Source organism: Pteropus medius, unplaced genomic scaffold (genome assembly GCF_902729225.1).
Source record: "Pteropus medius unplaced genomic scaffold, Ma_sr-lr_union100, whole genome shotgun sequence".
Classification (NCBI taxonomy): Eukaryota; Metazoa; Chordata; class Mammalia; order Chiroptera; family Pteropodidae; genus Pteropus; species Pteropus medius.
Window position 1 is genome coordinate 740,735 of NW_024343578.1, and position 22,686 is coordinate 763,420.

Below are 22,686 nucleotides of genomic sequence, written 5' to 3' on the forward strand. Positions count from 1 at the left end.
AGAAATTACAGTGTTTTACTTACTAGTACTTTTTTCCTTTCAGTCTAGTTTAATTGACCTCAAGGAACATGCATCTTCATTAGCCTCAGCAGGGCTGAAAAGGGACTCTAAATTAAAATCTCTAGAAATAGCCATCGAACAAAAGAAAGAAGAATGTAGCAAATTGGAAGCACAGTTAAAAAAGGTAAGTGAAGCTTAAGAAAAAACATGCTTATTTTACAATGAATTTATAAAATGGGAAAGGAAGAAACATTTTTCAGAAGAAACAAACCCCTTATCTTTTGCTATCTACTGACAAAAGAATTAATTAAACACTCTTAACTTTATTTCTAAGAAGTCTGCATCAAATCTGTGAATCTGAAGAATTATCTTAGGTTTCCTGTCTGGAAAAAAACTTCAAAAATACATGAAAATAGTAATGGAAGTGAAAAATATTATAAAACCCAGCCGTTACTCTCTGGGCAAATCTCAACTATCAAAAGAGGTAAATGGAAATATTTGCAACAAACCAAAGACTCCAGGGGCCCCATTATACATTGATAAACTTGCGCTACTTTCAGAAATAGATCAATTTTTCTATTGAAACTTTGCAAAGTTTACCTGACAACATGAAATTTCTAGAAGTTCACCAAAATAGTCAAGTCCCTAGAATATCTGTGGGATGACTATTTATATTTGACCAAAAATGGCCTTACTATGTAAGAAAGCTTGTTTTATGTAGAAGGCTTTGGAAAAGAATGCAGGATCTTTACGTTGCATAATTAACATGTTTTCTCTGAACTGGACATTTTTGTGGAGTACATTTCCAGTCATGCATCATTCCTTTGACTTTTTCCCTGTGTTGTTTGGTATGTCTGCATTCATTGTTCACATAAAACTCATAGCATTATGAGTTTAAGCATTTTGTTTCCCTTTGACAACTTATAAACTTATTCAAAGGAGATGATAAAAATCTAAAAAATGAAACAGCATTTAATAAAACTTGACTATGTAGAATTCATAGCACATTGGAATAGGGATTTAGTTGCTAAAGTTATGAAAATATATGACATAGCTGATAGGGATGTGAAAGCATCATGTATCTGGAGAAATTATTCTGGATATCTTAAATTTAATATACTATTTTGTATGATGCAATATATAACTGAAATGTGATTATACTGTGTTTATTTTACCATGGAATTTTAGGAAATTGTCATGAGAAATTTTACACTAAAAAAGTCTCCTTACCAATACAGAAAAAGATAAATATACAGATCAAATCCCTTTGCAAGAAAATCTCTATATAGCAAAATCTATTTCCTAATCCACTCAACATCTCACTTTTTTCCAAGTAAGATCTAGTTAAGCAAAATCTTGAACAATAAATAGAAGACTTTAAATTGCCCATTTGAACGTGTTTAAATGGAGACCGATTTGGCCATTTCTGCATTGAATATACAATATACATTCTTGACACATATGTATTCTGCAACATGTTATACATGCACACACATTTCAAGAAACAAACTTATGAAACATACTTTTTATTTAATGAACAGTTTTATTATCATAAGTCAGGCTCTACGATAACTGTGAAAAGAGAGAACTTCATTGGCTCCCTGTGGTGGTCCTTTGTACTATCTTAGCTGCATTGTAGTGTGCTGAGTCCTGAGGAAGGAGGACCTCCAATAGACCTGGGCATGAAGAGTTCCTTTCATTAACTCTGAGGAGCCATTGCGGAGATGAAAGCACTCTGTGTATTATTTCTGCAGATACATACTAGATACCCTCCCTTTTAGTGTAAGCCATCTATGGAATTTTAAATCCTCTAGTAATTAAAAGGAAGAGGTGCACGTATTGATGCTTATATTTTCCATGTATATGACTTGCCTAATTTAACAAATCAATATCTATGCAATTCAATTTAGTTTCTTTCAACATAGCCATGATTCGCCCAAGAACACTTAGAGCATATGGTTAGCTTTAACTCACAGGTAAACACCATGTACTGAAATTCACAGACCAAATTCTGTGAACATTTTAGCATTATTACTGATAACATTTTAATATTCCAATACATTGCTAGGATTAAAATAACAAATATGGTTGTCTTGCTATAAAGGACCTATTCAATTTATGAAACGATAACTTATTGCTAAGTATATAAATGACCCTTGCTTATACTATCTCCTAAACGCATAGTACAGTGAGATTTAATAAGGTAATTATAATTTAAATATTTTCATACCTAACATACAGATGCTATTTTGTTATTTTTGGCTCCTTAGCATCAACTAAATTCAAAAGTTTAAAATACTTTTTCTAGTAGTCTTTAATTTCTACTAATAAATAGTTCCGTAAAACCTCAAGTACCCATCACCTTAAAAAGAATTGAGATCTACGTGAAATATTTGAAAATATAAGCCAACAGTATGTGAATATACATATAAACACATCATTTACTCATGGAAAAATAAGCAGCTATAAAAGCTTAAGGAGTGTCTGGGCCTCCTTTTAAATAAAAGGGTATGTGACTTGTGAATAAAATATAAAGGGTTACTAAATGAAAGCTGAAAACATAATAGTTTTATTATGTCGTAAATAAACCATGAATTCCCAAAGGAATTTTGCTCGATTTGTGAGCGTCCAGGTATTTTTGCCATAAAATCTACACAATGTAGATGTGTTTAGCTAAACAGAAACCTTGTCTGCCAATGACAATGGAATCCAAATGGTGATTTAAACGTGTTTTTTGTCTTATAAACATTGGTAGGGTGAATTTTAAAATAAAAATTTGAAATTGGTAAGGTGAATTTTAAAATAAAAATTTGAGGAAAAGATTCATATACATAGTTGCTTTTAACCCTTTACTGTACTGTGTTAATTTAAAACATTTCCAAATACTTTGCGATGAAAAATGGTTATAGGCAGAAAAGGAACTATTTCTTACACATTCCATCCCACCTCTTAAAAGCAATGCAATTAAATGTTCACATGTGAGAAAATCTTTACTGATAGGCTGATAAAATAGTAGTAAGCAAATAATGCATAACTACTAGTTAAGAGTGTGCTTTATAAATTAGTGCATTCATTAATCTTAAATAGACACCTAGGAGTTGAGAAGAACCTGATTTGTGATGTATGGATTATTTTATCTTTCAGAAGAGTATTTGGTATTTAATATGTAGAAGTAAATTTGCCTTATATGACTAGAAATCAATTGAAAAACAACAGTAATTTAAAATGTTATGATTTGTACTATTTGGTAATTTTCCAATTAATGTTATCTTTGAGGAGGGGGTTTATTTTTAACCATGGTAAAATTACCATTTACTTCATTAAAGCTGAAGAAACACAAAAATTCAGGCTCTTCAAAGGCACAGTTCTTAGCTTAAAGCAAAATAAAATTTCCTACAATATTTAACTTTCTATACCTTGATGTTTAGCCCCAAATTGATGATGCAGATATTTAAGAAATAAAACTTGACAGTGCTATTTAAAATAATATTTAGTAATTTAAATGAACAAAAATTTAAATCTACACAAATAGACAGAACTTTACAGATTCTTAAGCACTTGGGACATAATAGGATAGTCACTAAAAACTAGATCTTTTATTAATTAATGAACTAAGAGTAGAAACTGGTAATGGGCAATGGATAATACTGTGTTTTGGTTCCCTTTATTCTTCCTGCTGACTTAAAGTTGTACTCCCATTTACTGTTAATCCTGTAATGTCTTGGTCACTGATACTTTGCTATTGCTAACCTGCTGTTTGCTGATCTATGTTTTTCTAAAGTTAGACTGAATAGAAAATTCAGGCTTGTGTTAATATTAAAGAGGAGCTATAAATTCAATGATAAGATTTAATTAATCTTTTATTATTACCATCTTTGAAGTTCAGGTAATAAATTGTAAGCTTGGCCAAAAGTACTTCTTCTGATTCATTGCTAGAGGCCGGCACTTCATGTATCATCAAAAGTGGACAGCTTTCTTTATTTCATGGGTTATTTAACTTGAGAAAGAGAAAGTAACACAAACCTTAAATTTCTTATTCCAGCTATTCTTTTCTAGGAGCCAAAGTCAACATTTCTATTTCCCTAGAGCCTCTCACTTTCACTGTGGAATGTTTAGAAACTGAAATTTCTTCTTTTTTAACGACCAGTTCGTCTGTGCAAATGCACTGGATTGTTGAGCTAATGCTGTTTTTCTGGATCTTTCCTTCTTTCCTTGTCTGTGCTTCAATGCCTCCCCAACTTTGCAATGTAGCAAGCTGAGCAGTTGTTCAATCAGATGTACAACCCAGTAAGTCATTTCTAAAAGTTTCCGCTGTAACATATCAAAGCATGAGGATCCATTGATCACATGTCATGGTGTACCATACTGGGGAGGTTTCAAAAATATTTATGAGTCTCTTCTCATTTCCATTCTATCAGAAGAAATGACCTGTGCAGAGGCCACTGCCATTTCTTTTGAATGTGAAATTTAAAAAATAAGAACTCAAGGAAATTATTGCCAGGTCTAATATTACCTCCTTCTTAATTTCCAGACTAAAGCTCTAGAAAAGCAGAGGTCAGCTGCAGATCTAGGCTCATGGAATTCTTTCTTAGACCCTTTAAATGCAGACTTACCTATGTCAAAAGGGAGTTGTAAAATAGAAAATTCAATGTATGTTATATCTAAGTGATAGAAGGTAAAATAGGATTACATTTAAAAATAGAGGTATGCTCTTTGAGATTGGTAAATACCTAACATTATTGTGGGCTTTACAAGAGTTTAAACATGTCATTTGGCTGAGGACAAACTAAAATATAGCCTCCTAATAACAGATAGTAACAATTCTGATTATAGCTTAATGGTACAAAAAAAAGACCAGGTAACTAGTAAAAATATGTATAAAACGGTCAAAATGTCATCACTAAGTTTTGTATCCTAATGACAGGTATGTACTTATAAGAAGCAATTTATTTTGTTTTTTTTTTCAACTTATAAAAGAAGGGCTGTTTTGTTTTATCAACTCAAGTGGCTTACTAGGAGAAATACTATGTAAGAGTGACCGGAATTTGTCATTTGGCAAATGTGTTCTGTGCCATTATGCATTCAAATTACTTTCTATTTATAAATTCCCATCATGGGGAAAAAGAATAGCATGGATAAAGGAAATAATTCAGCCAACAACATTCGTTAAGGCACTGCTTTAGAATATATACAATGTGATACACAAGATCTTGAATGTATTTAATTAGATTCAGGCTCCACCCTTCACTCTTTAAAACAAATTTTATTTTTACAAACTGAATTCTTCAAGCCCTGTTGAGCATCTTTATTAACCTCTTCCCCCAAATATGATTTTTAGCAGAGCAGCAAAAGTAGTCCAAATTTCCTTTCCCTCAACATTTGAATGGAGCTGTTAATAAGCAGGCTCAAGACATTGGGGAGGTAAAAAGTGGAATATCTTCAAAGTTGAAAATTGATCCTGGAAAAAATTAGAGTTTTCTTTCAATCATTTTAAACAGGTATAAAGTAATCCCACTGAAATTGTTTTATGCTTACTAGTTAAGGACAGGAAGAAAGCCTAAGTATATCATGTTTGGGGTATGTGCAGGGCACATGGGGAGGGCTTTGTCTCTGCAGCAACAGATTTATCAGGATCATGATAGGAGGTCGCCATCCCTGTCAGGATAGGTTGGGTCAAAGAAATAGCTCTGTTAATTTTTAGACCATTTCCAGAAATATTGATGACATAGCACTTATTGGACTTTGCCTTCATTTCACCTACCCCTCTCCCCACCCCCAAGGATGCAAAAGCAAACTCTTCAGTTCTGTAGGTGACTAATTAATTCAAAAGTCATTGACTGACTTTTCTCCCCGAGTTAATTAAGCTAAGCATTGTTTTGGCACCCTGGGAATATAGCCAAACTCTCATTATTTTAACTCTCCGTCTGCAGATAGTCTCAGGATCCAATTTTTTTTTTTTTTTGGACTGATAGGGATGCAGCATGATGAATTTTCTATCCTTAATGGTCTTTTTAAAAAATGACTTTGCTTTTCCAGTTATAAAAATAATATATGGTAACAGTGGAGAATTTGCAAATGGAAGAACGTAGGAGAAAATAAAAATAATAAGGCATCTCACTGCACAGAGATAATCACTAGGAACATTTGGGTTGCTCCCTACCCAGACATCTTTTGATTGTTATTGTTCTCTTTTCTCCTCTCTTCTCTTTTTTCTTTCTCCTCCTTCCCTCCCTTACTCCCTCCTTCTTTCCTTCTTTCTTCCTTCCCTTTCTCCTTCTCTCTATCCTTTCATACGTTTTGTCTTTCTTTTTTTAATCTAGTATTCTCATTTCACCAGATGTGTCAGAGCATTTATTGTTTTATATCCTATTTTTTGAAAATAACAAATCATCAGTTTTTTTTATATATTTAATAACTATTCTTCCAAAACACTATTTTAATGGCTATTCCACTCTATTTACTTATTCTCCAAATGTTGGTCATTTCTTTTTTCTCTCTCTCTGTGTGTGTGTGTGTGTGTGCTGTGTGTGTGTGTGTGTGTGTGTGTGTGGCTGTGTGTGTGTTTGCCAGTATAAATAATGTTCTTAAAAACATATTTCCATATTAATTTTCCCACATTTCTATTTTTTTCATAGAATAAATTCCTGGCCAGTGATTTAAAAATGCTTCCAGTACTTTCTGCTATTTGCATGTTAGAGACGTTCTACCAAGGAATATTTCTTTTAGCACTGAATAAAGGTAGTCTTTTCTGCCACACTCTGACCAACACCAATAACCATCATTTTACATAACTTTGACAAATGCATGTGGATTGTTTTTTCTCATTTTTACTTTCTTTTCTTTAATTACTAGTGTGGTTGAGGTTTTAACAAATTTATTAGCTGTTTGTATTTTTCTTCTGTAAATTGTTCCTTTAAATTATTTAAGCACTTGTTTTTGAATTTACGCTTTTGTTCATTGCTTTGTATGTGTTATTCTATACTTTGTGTAAATCGTTTGTCAAATTTATGGCAAAGTTTTATTTAACTTGAGTTTTTTTTATGTAGAGAACTAATTTTAAACTCTTGACCTGTGTGTCCCTTTAGGATTTCCTCATTGCCTTTATACTTAGAAGTCCTTTCTGATTTCAAGAATAGACACTTACCTATATTTAAAAAGGTTTAATATTGCTTTTCATACCAATCTAACCACTTTACTTATCTTTATTTTGATTCATGTTGAGTGGTAAGTTTCCAAATTTATATTTTTCTAAATGATCAACTAATTACCCCAATGTCCTTTATTAAAAAATTTTCTTTATCCACTGATCTCGATACTATTTTATTGTATAGTAAGTTCTCATATGGAAAAATGTCTTAAGTTTCTGAGCTCCTGTTCATTTTTATCAGTGTTCATTGCTTGCTGAACCCAATTTTAATTATTGTCTTTATAATATTTTTAAAAAATTATAAATATTTTAAATCTGGCAAAACAAATTCTACTCTAATCCTTTCAGCTTTTCATTTTGTCTTGTTTTGTTTTAATGTTCTGAGTTTTTAATTTTTTATCATTCCAAGTTAACTCGAGGAATCACCTTGTCAGTAAAAAGCATAATTGTTGGTGATTTTAATTTGAATAGTATTCAGTCTATAAAATAACTTTACAATGATTGATATCTTTCCAATGTTATTTCTGCCCACTCATGAACTTGGTACAACTTTTGTTAATTTTAGTGATCTACAGTAAAGTTTTGATATTTTTCTATTATGGGCCTATGATATTTCTTTTTAAGGATAGTCCTAAACATTTATATGTATGTGTTTGTGTGTATGTGTGTGTGTGTGTATATGTGTATATATATATGTGTGTGTGTGTGTAGTATATATATATATATATATATATATATATAATTTTTAGGTTCCTGTTGTGAATGCTCTATTTCTCCTTTTATTATCTAACCAGTTATTATTACTTCTAGAATTTATTTTATTCTCATAGGTTTATTTCAAATATGGCAACCTACAAAATTTGGTGATCTATAACTTAGTTGTTTTTGTTAAATAAGATAATTTTATAGTCAGTCTCATATCCATCACCTAAATTAAATCAGAGTAAATAAGTTTTGAAGTCCTCCTGGGAGTAATGTTATCCTACAGTAACAATAAACCTATTTTTAAAAACCTTTTACTTTTACTTTAGTCACTTCACTTAATTGATACTCTAATGCCATTTCTTAGGAATCTTAAATTTTACCTTTGTATCCTTATTATTTCTTTTAATAATAACCTTTCTGCAGCTTAACTACCAGTCTCTACTCCTGGAGGAGTTTTGTCTTGTCATTATAAACACCGTGCAGGTTATATTCAGCTGAGTTCTTTCCTTCCCTTGGTTCTTAGTTCCAGATAAATAATATGATTTTTTCATCAGTCTCAGATACTTCCTTTCCTGTAGCCCTAGAGGTTATTGTGCCCAGAGATGGTATCCAGAGTTCTCTTATAAATTTTTAATAAATTCTAAATTTAGTGCTTTGTATAATACACTCATTGCTACAAGGCAAATGACTGATTTGGAGGCACTGGGGCAACCTTGCTCCTGGCCAAGGCACACGTGACACACCTCTGATGTTCCTACACACAAACAAGTCCCCCATTACCTCGGTTCTCTACATTGCTAATTTTAAGGGATTCCATAGTTAAAAGGTATTACATTAATAATGTTCTTGTTTGTTCGAAAGGTCTTAAAAGTGTTACACATACAGTTGATTCTTTTTATTTTGTCTGTGTGACATAAGAAAATTACTTTGAACATTTGTTTATGTTTATTTATAAATATTCTATTTGTTTTATCTGTTTGAACATTTGTTTATGTTTATTTATAAATATTCTATTTGTTTTATCTGTGACAAGAAATTTCTTTTAGGAATAGTTATATGCAAATTGTGAATATTCTGGATGTGGTTAACTATAATTGTGAAAGAATTCTTTTCTGTAGAACTAGACTAAGGTTCAAAGACTCATTAGATTCCAAATGTATTATTTAGCCTCAGCCATTATATATGCTATTAGTTAATTGAATTTAAAATAAAATTTAAATTTTATATGTCAGAGTTCTATAATCCCCTTAAAAACTTTATTTAAAAAGTAATATTTTATTCATAACAGAATTATGTGATGATTGGAGTTTCTTTTAGAAGAACGAAATCAAATATAATGTTTAAAGTAGTTTATATATCCTGTTCTGCTGTTAAGATATGAAAGGAATGTTAAAGCACAGTTAACAGATACTAAACCCCTAAGGTGCTGCAATTGAGAATATTTTACAGTGCATAAATTTAGCAGATTATTGCTAAAACCCATAAGCAGCATGGAAGAAAAGTCATCAGTTTCGTTAGTGTTCTGCTTGCACTTTATGGTCATGACCAATCATTTGTTTGAGAGAAATGATTTTTTATTAAAATTATTAGGGCCCATTTCAAAGAGAGAATGTTATATATTATAATTGAAAATTCCCCTCCTAGTTTCACAGCAGGTGTCTGGACCAAAGTTAATGCTTTTCTTTCTAGGCACTTGGAGTGATGAACTACCTACCATTTTATTGAAAATAATCAATGACCAACTTTCACATAATAAAATTGTTATTTGTCATATTGATATTACCAATCCTTGGTTTGGCTTTAGCCACTTTTTGCTCTTAACTTTGATTTAGATATAGTGTTAACCTGAAATTTACCTTTTTTCCTGAAGTCTAAATTTTTTTATTAAAATGACCTCTAGGTATTATTATGTACTACTTGTCCTAAGTCATGACCAGATTTCTCCTTTGTGCTTGATTCAGGCTCTCAAAATCAGTTCACATCAAAATACTGAGGCTTGCCCACGTCAGTGAGGCTCCAAACTTTATTTTGGTTATTCCGATTTGCGGGAAAGTTTTCTTACATGTGGAAATGCAAGAAACGTAATTGGGGGACCCTCATAAATTACTGATCTAATATGTTGTACAGATATTTCTGAAATGTTCTTTCTCCAATTTTCTGTGTTTCTCTAAGACGATTGAGAGTTGCTCTAAAAGTTAGAAATATTTTGAGGCAGAACTAGTACCTGGATTTCCTCTTCAAATGACTTGTTTCATCAGCAAAAGTAAATCTCTACAGTCAGATAAGAATGCTCATTGGTATTCTTTTGGTTTTAATGACTGGTGGATATCTTTGAAAATGACATTGTTCTTGGCTATATTTATGATAAATAAGTTCTGAAACCATTAAAGGAAAATTCACACCAATCTGCATTTTCAAGAGCTAGATTACCGATTAATGAACAAAGTCGGTATGCCTTAAAAGAATGGAATGGGCAATCATTTCCTGATCTTTTGGGGGAGCTAATTTCAAATCAACAGGTCCATAAGGGGAAATAATTACTGTGCATTTTCAGTCTAAACCTTGAATAGGTCAGAATGCCATGGTAGGAATTTGTTCAGGCAATGCTTTATTCAAGTATGTGTTATTCTTTTCTGCAGTGGTGTCTAAAGTACATTAGGCCCAAATCTGTTATCTACTTTTGAACCTCATCAGGAGCTGCCAGTCTAGATTAAAAAATCTATGTCATAATTTGAAAAGGCAAGAGTATTATCTAAATGCAAATAAATGACTTTCTCCACTCCATTTTTAGAAGAGGGCTCTAGCCTTATAACTTGGAAGGAAACTGGCTTTATAAGCTCAATTTTCTCCTGTATTTCTTTAGTGTAATATCATCCCCATGTCTGTAGATCACAGTATGACACACTCATGCTATACTGGTTAACAATTTCAGCCCGTCCTCTGAAATTTTGTGATTTAGGCTGAATGGAGCTGGTTACCTGCAATATCTTTTATAAATTCTCTAGAGACTTTTGTCTTTAACACTCAGCTCGGAACGGGGATTTGCCAGTCATAGGAAACTCTTCCCTTGAGTCTTCACATGGACCCTGGTGATGAACTGGTAGCAGCTGTTACTCTCCTATCTCTAGATGGCTCTTCCTTACAGCTTTCTATTGACTTAAAGAATTTTTTAAATGTTATCTGTTTACATCTTTATTTAATAACTCTTCCAAGAATTCTGGCAACAATGTTGAAGGTGGTCTGACATAAATTCTTTTGCCCAGAAATCACTATTGATATAGAGATAGATATATTTAACTCAAAGATATTCTTGAAGTTATCTATTCCTTTTAAAAGGAAGAATCATTAGCATCTACAGATATTGTCTAACAGACACCAGGCCAACTGTAAACTTGTCTGTGGTATTTATTTTAATAACATGATCTAATTTAACATTGCGTGAGGTTAACAGAGGCCTAGATTCAGACATATTTTTTCCTAGACTCTGTACCTCCAAACATCCCATAAGTCCTTTAATCGTGGTAGTAAAGTCCTTTAACCATACTCACTTTTTGGGTTAAAAAGACTGCCAACCTATCCAATATCACCCCATGTTGAAAGCTGACCTTGGATTATTTTCTTTTCTTCAAGGAGCTAAAATAAGGAATGTGCTCATAAACCTATTGCCAGCAGCTTTCTCTAGACCTAGGAGGGAGGCTTCTCCAAGGCATATGTAGTATCCTGCTTATGAAAATTACATAAACCAATTAAATTAGCTGTATAACAAGCCCCATTGATAGGATACACATCACAAAATAATATTCATAATAAAAATGCAAGTGAATAATACCTTCCCCATGTTTGCCATTTTGTAGATTTCACTGTCCTGAGAGAGGCTAATTTGTTTGCCTATCATAAGACAAAGGGCCCAATTTAGAATCTAGGTCTTGCAACTAGCAATCCTATACTCACTTATTAAAAATCAGGATAATAATAATCTTAAGAATAAAAACAACCAAAATAAACCACAGTGGCTAACTGCTAGCTCTTTGTGAATCTTTACATCTGAGCCAAGAAAGGAATTTTAACTTGTCAGAAGTAAACAGTTAAATCATATTTATTCATTTATTTTGAGTATTTCTAGCTGCTCATTACTCAATTCATTAATTATTTTTTAAAGATCTTAATGTCATTGTTTGGGTAGTTTGAGAAAAATGTCATGAAAGGTTTTTAGCTGTTGGAAAATAATGGTAAGATAATATACAAATGGAAAAGAATTAACATGAATTTTTTTTTAGCAATTTAAAAACTATATTTTAAATGCTTTTTGTTATTAGGGTAATGAGCCGATTCTTATTATCACAATTAGAAGTAGTTATAGGAGTATATTCTTTTAAAATAGAGTATCTGCTCTACATTTTTAAAGGAGAGATTAACAAATTTATGTATTCATTACTTCACTTTAAAATAAAATTATTAGATGAATAAACTCCTAAAGGTATATTAACTCAGTATTTTTTTCAGATTATTTTAACTATATTGAAACCTCTTACTAATCTATTATAATGAAACCTAGTGTACTTACTAAATAAATAAAAAATAAATGTTTTCTGAGAAATGTTGATAAAAGGGGGTAAGCTAGTATCTGATAGTTTGTTGAATTGTTATATTTTTTCCAAATTTTTTTTTTGTATAGTTGGATTTACTTCTTGAATAAGGAAATCTTAGATTAAAGAACATGAAAGCAAATTTTTCCCCTTCTATCCTCATGCTTAAATAATATGTTACATGCAAAAATATTATTCTAAAAATTATTATTTTGTCATAAATAAGACATTTATTTTTATTTATACTAATTTTTGAATTTTCTACTAAATCATTGCAAAGACTGTCAACCTTTTAACAGTAGTTTAATGTTAATTTTTCTAACCATGCATGATTCATTTTGACCCTACAGCAGCTGTAACTTGCTTGCCTTGTTTTTTTCCTGAAATTAAAAAAAGTGTATAAAAACACAATGAGCATTTGCTCTACATAGCAAGACAGTAGAACAACTTTAGTCCTACTAAATTGTTAACATTTTATTATTTCACACATGGATGTTGGATATACATACATATATGATTTCTCTGAACTTTCTATGTTCCATGTGCACTGTTGTTAAACTACTTGTTTTTTCCCTGCCTGCTCTTTGAAGAAGTCATTTAGGAATAATGGGAAACAAGGGGTAGGCAAAACATTGCAGTGCAGTGTTATTTCCATCTGTCTGGGAATATTTCAGCCAAAAGTTTATTTTGGGAAAAAAAAAGCCGTAATAGTCTCACACACACAAAACCAGAAATACTTTGGCTGCAAATTATTCAGTAGTGTTGTTACTGTGTTGTTGCCTGTGTCTATTCTTGTGTGTAAAGCTGCCACCCACCTATGCATGTGTTTGCAGATACTCGTCTGTATGCTTGTTCATGAATTAGCTCATCCTCCTGGTTCAGGTTAAATTTAATCAATAGAACAAGACTTTATGGGTATAACTGTTAGCTGGAAAGCCCTTCCTTATTTCCAAGTCTTTCTTTCAAACTACGTATTCTGCTGAAATTTTTCAGTGGAATGAAGTGTTCAATGATCAATCAACCAGTCTCTTATATGTTACCTGGGTTTACACATGCCCTTGATGGTTCTTGAAAAAATACTTTAATATTGTTTTATCTCAGTTTGTTTTTATTGGAAAAGGAAGCTGTTGGTATGAATCACTTCCTTAACAGTGGAGTTGAATTATCTTAGTTCTGCTTGCCTAATGACCGGGAACAGATATCACAGTCTCTACCCCACCCACCCCTGACTTTTGGTGGGGGGAAAAAAAAGTAGCAACATCTAATAAAACAAAATATCGACAATAAAAGTAACTCTCCTGTGAAACCATACTATAATTTAAAATCGACATTGTTCCAAGGTAGCTGAAATATGTCATTTTTCCATTTTAGCTTTTAACTGACAGTATACCCATAATTCTTGATGGTTATTATTTTTTCTCCAGAGTTAATTTCTGGGCCATTGGTGACTGCACTATCTCTTGTTCTAAACTGCTGTCTTAACTATATTCTTTAAAAATATAATATTGAAGGCTCATAATATTGAAGATGACTCCAGGATGAACCCTGAGTTTGCAGACCGAATAAAACAACTTGATAAAGAGGCATCTTACTACCGTGATGAGTGCGGCAAGGCCCAAGCGGAAGTCGACCGGTTGCTGGAGATCCTTAAGGAGGTGGAGAATGAAAAGAATGACAAGGACAAGAAGATTGCAGAACTTGAGAGGTAAATTTGCAGTCATGTTGTGAATTGTCAGTAGTGAGCGAACTTTGATTGCTTAGTTGCCCATCTCAGGTCATGGTGGATTTGGAATGCACATTCATATTTCGATTGGAAACAAGTTACAGGTGAGGAATATGGCCTGTTAGGGATGATGTGTTTATGTGGGATACTCAGAAGGCAATTGGCTTATCTTTTGATGGCTTAAGTACTACTTTGGTGTTTAAAGAAATAATGGTCAACTTTCTTGGTTGGTGTCCATGCTCTAGCATTTGTGCCAGCAAAGTGTGTAAGAAATTAAGGCTTTGACTACCTGAAAACTCAGTTTTTTCCCCATCAAAGACTCAAGCAAGAATGTGGAAGATTATATAGTAGTTGGAATTTATTCAAGAGAGGGGAAAAGAACTCGTATCCTTCCAGTGTCTTTTGGCACACCACAACAAATTCATCTTGGGATTTATCTTCTAAGAGGATGTCTGGCATTTGGTAAATAAGTATTTTTGAATAAGGTCTCAGGCAGGCCTGCCTGATAGCAAATTCTGTCTAAAAACAAAGAGGGTTATATCAGGCTTCCAGAGTACTTAAGATTTTTAGATAAGTCATATCCATATTGTATTTATGCATAGTATGAACTCTAAAAAATAAGCTTTCTATCAATTCTTTTTCCTTCATTTCATAGAAGGAAAGAATTTCTGGATAATTTTATGTAACGCATAACCTTTGAAGATTTCTTATTGGTTTAGTAATGAGGCAGAATCTGTCTTTCCTAGATTCAGTACATATGGAAGAGATCAACAAATTTTGAATAAATCAGTGAATGTTTGCCAGCTCTGATTGAGACACTTGTGAGGCCCTAAAGAACTTCAAGACATGGAGAATAGCTCTGTATGGTCTTGTGGAAAGATCATGGGCTTTCGGAACAGAAAGACCTGGCTTCCTATTTTGCCTCTGCTTCACACCAGCTGTGTGACCTTGAATCTTGTTGAAGTGAATTTCCAAGAACCTATTAAAATGTATCACACTTTGTAGGTACCAATTCTTGGTGTAAGATGGGATAGTTACATCATTATGAACAGTTGATATGCTAAAACAAATAAATTCTGTCTTAGGTGGATAGGCTCTGTATTAAATGGATAAGTTGGTTCTCAAAATTTCAACATTTTCAAATATCGTTTCAAGTATTTAATATATTCCAACTCCAAATCAATCAATATTTTATTTAAAAATCTTAGAATTAGTTGGATGATATGTTTTTTTTTAATTGAGTATGAACATTTTTAGCAATTACACTAAGAATTTATTTTTCTGAGATAAGTGTACAAATTAAAATTTTTTAAGGGCTTCATTTTAATTTTAAAATGTGGGAATCTTCTGCCAGTCTACTGGTTCTTAAAAACACTGTTAATTTTGGATGTATGTAAATGGCTATTTGCAACTATATTTTAGGACCAAAGCTAGTACAACATCACAGGGAAGTTATGATCATGATGCTTTTATTGGTGAGAAAACTGAGACCCTGAAAAGTCAAATGACCTTCTGGATTAGTCCTGTGGTCAGAAAGAGACAACATTGTAATTTAGGTTTCTTTACTCCTAGTCCACTGATCTGAGAAGCAGTGTACCATTGAGATAGATGCCTTAGATAATAACACTGATGATATAAATAATAGTAATTAGAATAATAATAATAGGTTATGTGTATTTTATGCTCAGCGTATCAGGTACTATGCTAAGCACTTGACTTGCAATACTATATACCATTTAATCTTACTCACAACACATCCCCATTTTATAGTTGCAAAAACTATGACATATAGGTTAAGTAACTTCCCCATGATTGCAAAGTTTATAAGAATTAGAGTTGGATTTGAACTCAGGTCTGACACATAAATGACTGAGAGCAGTCTCATCCAATAATGAGCCAGAAGACAGAAGTTTGTCCAGTAGCACCAAATAGTCACTCAGCCAGCAGAGAGGCATTGCTTCCGTGACACAGAAGATCTGCCTCATTTTTATTAGCTTTCGTGAGGGAAAGTGACATGCCCCACATTTGGAAGGCATTTTTCTGCATTAAGTGAGTTAGAACTGTAATCGAAAATCAGGATCAGCTACTATAAATATTTGCATAAAATAGCAAATATTTGTAGTTGGACAAACAAATTTTAGCTGGACACTACTGCCATTAAATCATCAAGAATATTCACATTTTTATTTCCTCAATATGGAATGCATTAAAACAACAGTGATTTTACAGGCATTTATCTTTATGTACTTTCTGCACATTTTCTTTATCTTTGTTTTTGCCTCTCCTTAAAGCTGATGCCTCCCAGGCACTGTAATTCATAAAACGTGTGGTGGGACTTGACTCTGTCCCAGTTATCTGCCTGCCTGTGTCTTGGGTCCAGCAGCAGAACACAGTCTGGGAAATGTCTGAGCCCCAGCCCCAGCCCAGGCCCCTAAGGAGTTGGCGGTGGAGATCAAGAGGGGAAGTTTCTTGGGAAAAGGAGAACACAGCCTTGGCCTGCCTTTCTGAAGCATTATCTACTGAACTACATGTATATTCTGACCAAAACATCTTCAAGTTGTCATGCAGCCCTTTTCAAATGGAGCACTATCTCCATTTGCTGGCTTAAACTACAAAATTCATACCTCATAATGTTGCGAACTAATGATTTCTTAGCAATGTGACATGCATCTCCATTTTGGAGTCATGGAGAAGTGTTTGCAATTAAGTTTGTGATTTTGAAAACCAAAAAATTGAACTTGAAATAAATTTGTGGTCTCTGTTCTGTTATGTGACCTACCAGAGTGAAAAGACCTCTTTTTAAAAGTAGCAAGTATTCTAAAATATTCCAGAACTTCATTCACGTGCAACACAAGATATGGGGTTGGGAATAACTCAAACGACACTGACACTGGCCTACTTCTCTTTCAGAGGGCAAATCGTGTTTGTTTTCTATTCCGTTAATCTTTTCATTTTTTATTTTCTCGTAATACATACATTTTAAGTAGCACATGCCTGGCACATGGTTGCATTTACCTCTTAAATTCTACATGAATGGTGTTTTTCATCTGTCATTAAAGATTTTGCTTTTCAAAGTGCATATTGCTCCAGTGTGGTCCTCATGTGTAGTTCTGCCTGTAAAGTCTTGTGCTTGATGCTAATGGTTCAGCTTCTGCCTTGGACTTCAGGCTGCTCTGGGGGAGTTTGACACAGGTGGGTAGGGGGCCTTGAGCAAGCCCCTGAAAATTGATCCAAATCAAGCTGATATCTTTATTCAATCATTAGTGCTAGATATCACGTATGCTACACAATATAGTAGGTATTTAAATGTTAGAGACAGTGAAATATGTGGTCTTTCTGTATCAGTGAGGACTCTGAGTTTTATTTAGAGTTTCAGAATTATCCTTCAGTGCTTTAAGGGAAAGAGAGAGGTTAACAGAGTCTGTCAAACAAGTCCTACTGCCACTAGATTTCTGGCATCTCATCCATGGGAACGAATCAGTCAGGTGACTTTCTATGTAATTATCTTAAATATGTTAGGGGGGTTGTTGGTATTTGTCTAAAGGACAGAGAATGCTAAAATCAAGCCTTCAATCATATCCTTCCCCACTATGGAGAAGAGGGTGACTCCCTTGGGGTTCTACTCCTAAGATATAATGGCAGAATAGAAAACAAAGTAGCACTTCATTATCTAGATCTGAACTAATGCCACCGGACATTTGGACATTGAGAAATCATTTCAGAGGCCTAAAAGCGCCTTGTCTAAGGTTGAGAAACAGACTATTATTTTTCCTTCTGAATTTGTTTAATAATGTACTGACATCATTTCTTTTATGCCTTTCAGAAGTCTTTCACAAAATGTAAACTTAAGTTTTATTTTTAAAAATTATGATACTATGTTCTAGAAGTCTTATGTTACATGGAAGAAACTTGATACCAATTTTGTTTGTTTTGATATAAACTCTTCTTGCTAAATTATTTTCACTTATGTTTATTCATATATTTGAAGGAGTTTCTATAAAACAAGTAGCAGATTGTTTTATACTATCCTTAGCACCCTTTTGGGGAAGGTCATAGAAATCATAGATTCTTTCAGAATTTGATGAAAACTAGGAACCCTTGGAAAAGGCCACTAAACCTTAAATGTTTGCTTGCTATTTTAGTTTAGGATTCCCTAAAGCTTGTCCTTGAACCTCAGATTGCTATACCTCTGATCCAGAAGGATTTGAAACAGCAGCTGGGATCAGCATCACCGGAGTTCCAGCAATGACCATGGCCTGGCCTAACTCTTATTTTTGATCAGCTGTATATCCACGATCAGGAAAGACTCTGCAGAAGGATTTCAGTTACGAGGCATTATTGGATAAATGCTTTCACTATGTGTTTAATCTTGAAATTTTTCTTTGATTTTTATCATTATAGTCAATGCTGTTTTTATTTGAAATATCCTTGTTTAAACTTTCTCCTGAGGATTTGTTCTGTTTTTTCTTTCCATGTGAAATGCTTAAAACTACTTTTTAACAGTATAGAATGATGGGATCTCACTGAGTAGATAGCTACCTGGGAAAGTATTTGCTTATCCACTCTGATTTTTGCAAATGGCATTTTATAGGCTAACAAAATGAATGTCTACTGTGTGCTCATGTTGTAGCCTGAAGGGGACCATGATTTTTTTTCCCTTTAATTTCTGCTTAACATTAGAGACTTTATTGTTTTGACTGATTAGAAGGGCATGTTAAATGTTTTTGTACAAATAAGTTATCAAGCATCTGGATATTTTCAGTGATGAAGTATGATTCTCATTTTGACAACCAAAAAAATTACTCTCAGCTTTGGAAGTTACTCTGTGCTTTCTTGGGATGCTGATAGGCGGCACCTCACCAGAAGCCCTCCTAATTGTGTCTTTGATTATTGCAAGGTGCCGTACTCTGTGCACATCTAAAATGGAAATCTTTGAACAGAAAGCCAAATTGCTCAGCTCTTTTTGGTTTTTAAGGATGAAGGAAAAATATCTCGTAGGATATAACCATCCAACTTACTGGTTCAAATAAAATCTTTCTGACATCAGTGCTTACCACCAGCTGTAATACCTTAGTAATTTCCATTTCAGTTTATTAAATAATAAAATTTTAAATGCACACAGATAGGAACTTTATAACTATACCTCCAGGAAAGGGCTCATTCTGCCACTGAGTTGCCAGAGCACAGCTCTGGTTCACATCAATGCTCGTTATGATTTTGCGTAGGAGAGCAGATACCAGGTGTCTTAGGTGTAATACTTAATATAACAGCTTATGGTGTGTACCCAGGACTTTTGGGGGTAATATCAGTTAAAAGTTGCTTTACTATCTTTCATTTGGTTATGAAACCTGCTAAAATAACATCAGTGGCTGTATGTTTAAAACTAATGCGTTTCCTTCCTTTTATTCTCTTTTGCTATCCCTTTTTCTTTCTGCTTATCCTCCAAATTGCTGCTTTCACCCTTGCTCCAATCAGCTTCACTCTCAGGTCAGTACTTTCAGTTTTTCTTCTAACTGCCTTTCCCTCTTAAGCTCAATTTATTGCTTGCACTTGTTTAACAAACATATTTCTGAAATGGTTTTCCTCTGGCCATCACATTTTTTTTTCTTTTTAATTTCATTCTATGCCTGGGGAAGATTTATTTTATGAGAAGACTATATAGGTGGGGAAAGGCAAAGAAGAAGATGGAAATAAATCACTGTTGAAGTGTTTGATACATTCTATTCCTGGATTATAAAATCAGTAAGAGAAATCATTGGGAAAACTCCAGATTTGATTGCATGATGATAAAACATGGAACAATGGAAAAACAAAATGCAGGATGTGAAATTTTACTTAGGAGAACAAAAGATTTGCCCATGACACAGCAACTTAAAAGCTAAATTTAATAGTGCAAACCATTTAGACTTTTCGCTTAATAAATCACTTTGTTTTTTGAAAGATTTATAATACTTTTTGTAAAGTCACTTTTGAATATTATCATGTTCTAGTAACATATTGTACACACATGTTATTTCCTGTCATTGTTTAGGTTTTTAACTTTTTAACTTCACTTTTATTAGCCATAAGACATACTTTAATTACTTAGGGCATAGCATATGGAATCAAATGTAAAACTAGATTCAGTATTGACTACACACACCCTGATAATGGACATTTTGTTAGAAAATGCTTCCCAGTTTTGATTCCTCTAAAATGGAAGGCCCAGGTCTCCTTTAATTCTCTTTTCAATAATACATTGAGCTAGTGATTTCTTTATCATTCAATCAATGAGTTTACTAAAAGATACTCATTATATGATTTGGGGTACTTAGACTTAAAAAAAGACTCAAATTAAAATGGAAGCCAATATAGTTGCTCTTTTGAGAGGCAAGTTATATTATTTTCTTCTCTTTATTCAGGGTCTGTACTTCTTTAGTGTATTCACCATTTATCACCTAAACCACCAGACCCAAATAATTTACACCAGCCCCAAATAATTTCAAAATGAGGCCTCCTGCACACTCACCAATTTTGTCCCACCACTCGCTCCCAAACCCCGTATCTCATAGTCCTTGAAAATAAAACCCCTTCTCTGCTATTCCCACATACTACATGGGATGTCTCACAGTAACTGCCTTGAAGTTCATCACGTGGAGGGAAGCTGGTTCTCAAGAGTTCCCCAAAGAGAGATCTAAACAGAAATTAAAAGCATGGCCCTTTAGAACTGCTCTCAGCAAAAACCTAATGACTATTCACTTTCTGGTGCCTCTGTGTATAGAAACAGACATCATAATGTGGGTGAGGAAGGAAGGACTTGGCCACCTGGCATCCAAACCTTTCTCCAAGTTTTGGATCTGCTCATTTAATGAAACTTTAAGCTTTTATCCTTACCTGGCTGTCTTTTGTTTTCTTTCTCCTTTTGCCTTCCCTTTGCTACTCCTAATTTGCACCTGTTGAAATTGAAGCCCTTGACTGAGAACCTTTTTTGCTGTAACACCTCAGGCTCCCTACCTGGGCCTTCAGATGTTGTCCACAGGCACTCTGCTGTGTCTTTTATGTGCCAGGAACTGTATTGTGCAGTAGTTTGCTTTTTCCTATTTCACGGTAAATGAACACAAACTCTGACTCTCAAGACAGGATGCAGGGTTAGGGCTGGGAGATGTTGGAGGCAAGGGACCGAATTTGATTGGGTTGATAAAATGTACAGGTCGAGTCTAGCTGGGTGACTGTAGTGGTCAAATCAAGATTCAGATCATTTCCATGTCATTTAACCTCCTGTCCCAAATGAACATGATGGAGAAAAATATATAATCCTGTACACAGTCTCTAGTTATGTTTTTAGTGTAGGAGGAATTGGGCAGTCCTGCTATTCTGGAAACAAAAAAAGTCTTTAGAGTCATGGAAGCTTTCTTGAGCTTTGACAAGTTTCCAGAGTTAACTATGCTTTTTTTTCAACCACTTCCAGGTTTACCAGTTAAAATAAAATGAAATGTAACAGTTGGATGGAATATAGGCTCTCTAGCCCATGTATTTTCTTTATATGGCTCACAATTGATTCGTATGTGCACACATGCATATACCTATATATGTGTATATGTACATATATCACATATTTTAAAAAATAATGTTTGGTCTTTCTTACCATAGAAATTTTTAGTCTGCCTGGCACCTTTCTACCATTCAATCTGAAGTTTAAAAACTTCACTAACACTTAGGCCTTTTCTGTGTGTTGTGGACTCCACGGGAAATTCTTCCAACTACTTTTTTTTTTAATGGCCTCATTTCCTTTTCAAATTCTCTGCAGACTCTTGTGCTTAAGTTCAGGTGGACAGATGTTAAGTATTGGGTTTGGTAAATGCAAACGTCATATTCTAAACCTGTTTAGGTTCTCACTCCAGAAAACTCCACTTCTGTCAAGAATCTCTTTATACACAAACCAATGGGAAACTGGATAGGTTTAAACAGGATCCCTGAATTGCACTCAGGGGGAGAGTTTATGTGAAATTTGCTCATTAAGAACTATTTGTGAGATCAGTGTGTGACTTATGACAAATGAGGTTATCTAGATAAATGCATATAGCAACTGACCAAAAAATGAGAAAAAAGTATCCTTTGGGAATCAGTTTGAAATCCTGTCAGAGAATCAACCAAGTAAAACAAGAGGGCCCAGGCCTCTCCTGGGCTCTGTGATCCTCCAATTTGCTCTGTATCCTGGATCAGCTGCTTTCTTGTTTGTTCTTCAGTAGCTCCTCTTGTAGAGGAAGGAGTTGTCTTTGGAACAGGTATTTTGGGATCTTTGTAGAAGTTCGATGGAGAGGTATTGGTGATGAGACTGGTATATCTCCCTGGCAGGCAGGCTCGAGCTAATGGCTGGCATCTGGCAGCAGACGTGAGCTCATTGTTACAGAGTCGCTACAAACACTTCTACCAAAATAAACTCATTGTGATGTTCCCCCAAAGCTGAGCACTGTGCTCTCCCTCCCTCATTCTTCTAGCAAAAGATGAAGTCACTTCTCCTGGACCTCAGAGAACTGTTGCCCAAA

The 22,686-nt window shown here is 33.8% G+C and overlaps 1 protein-coding gene across 18 annotated transcripts in view; it reads left to right on the plus strand.

Annotated features, from left to right (window-relative positions):
- Nucleotides 1-22,686, plus strand: part of ERC2 (ELKS/RAB6-interacting/CAST family member 2) — a 907,956-nt gene that overhangs the window by 435,448 nt on the left and 449,822 nt on the right. For all 18 annotated transcript variants that reach the window (XM_039867403.1, XM_039867394.1, XM_039867401.1 and 15 more), the window contains exons 10-11: nt 44-184; nt 13,950-14,143. In XM_039867403.1, coding sequence (XP_039723337.1) covers nt 44-184; nt 13,950-14,143 — 335 coding nt within the window. The remainder of the gene's footprint in view (nt 1-43; nt 185-13,949; nt 14,144-22,686) is intronic.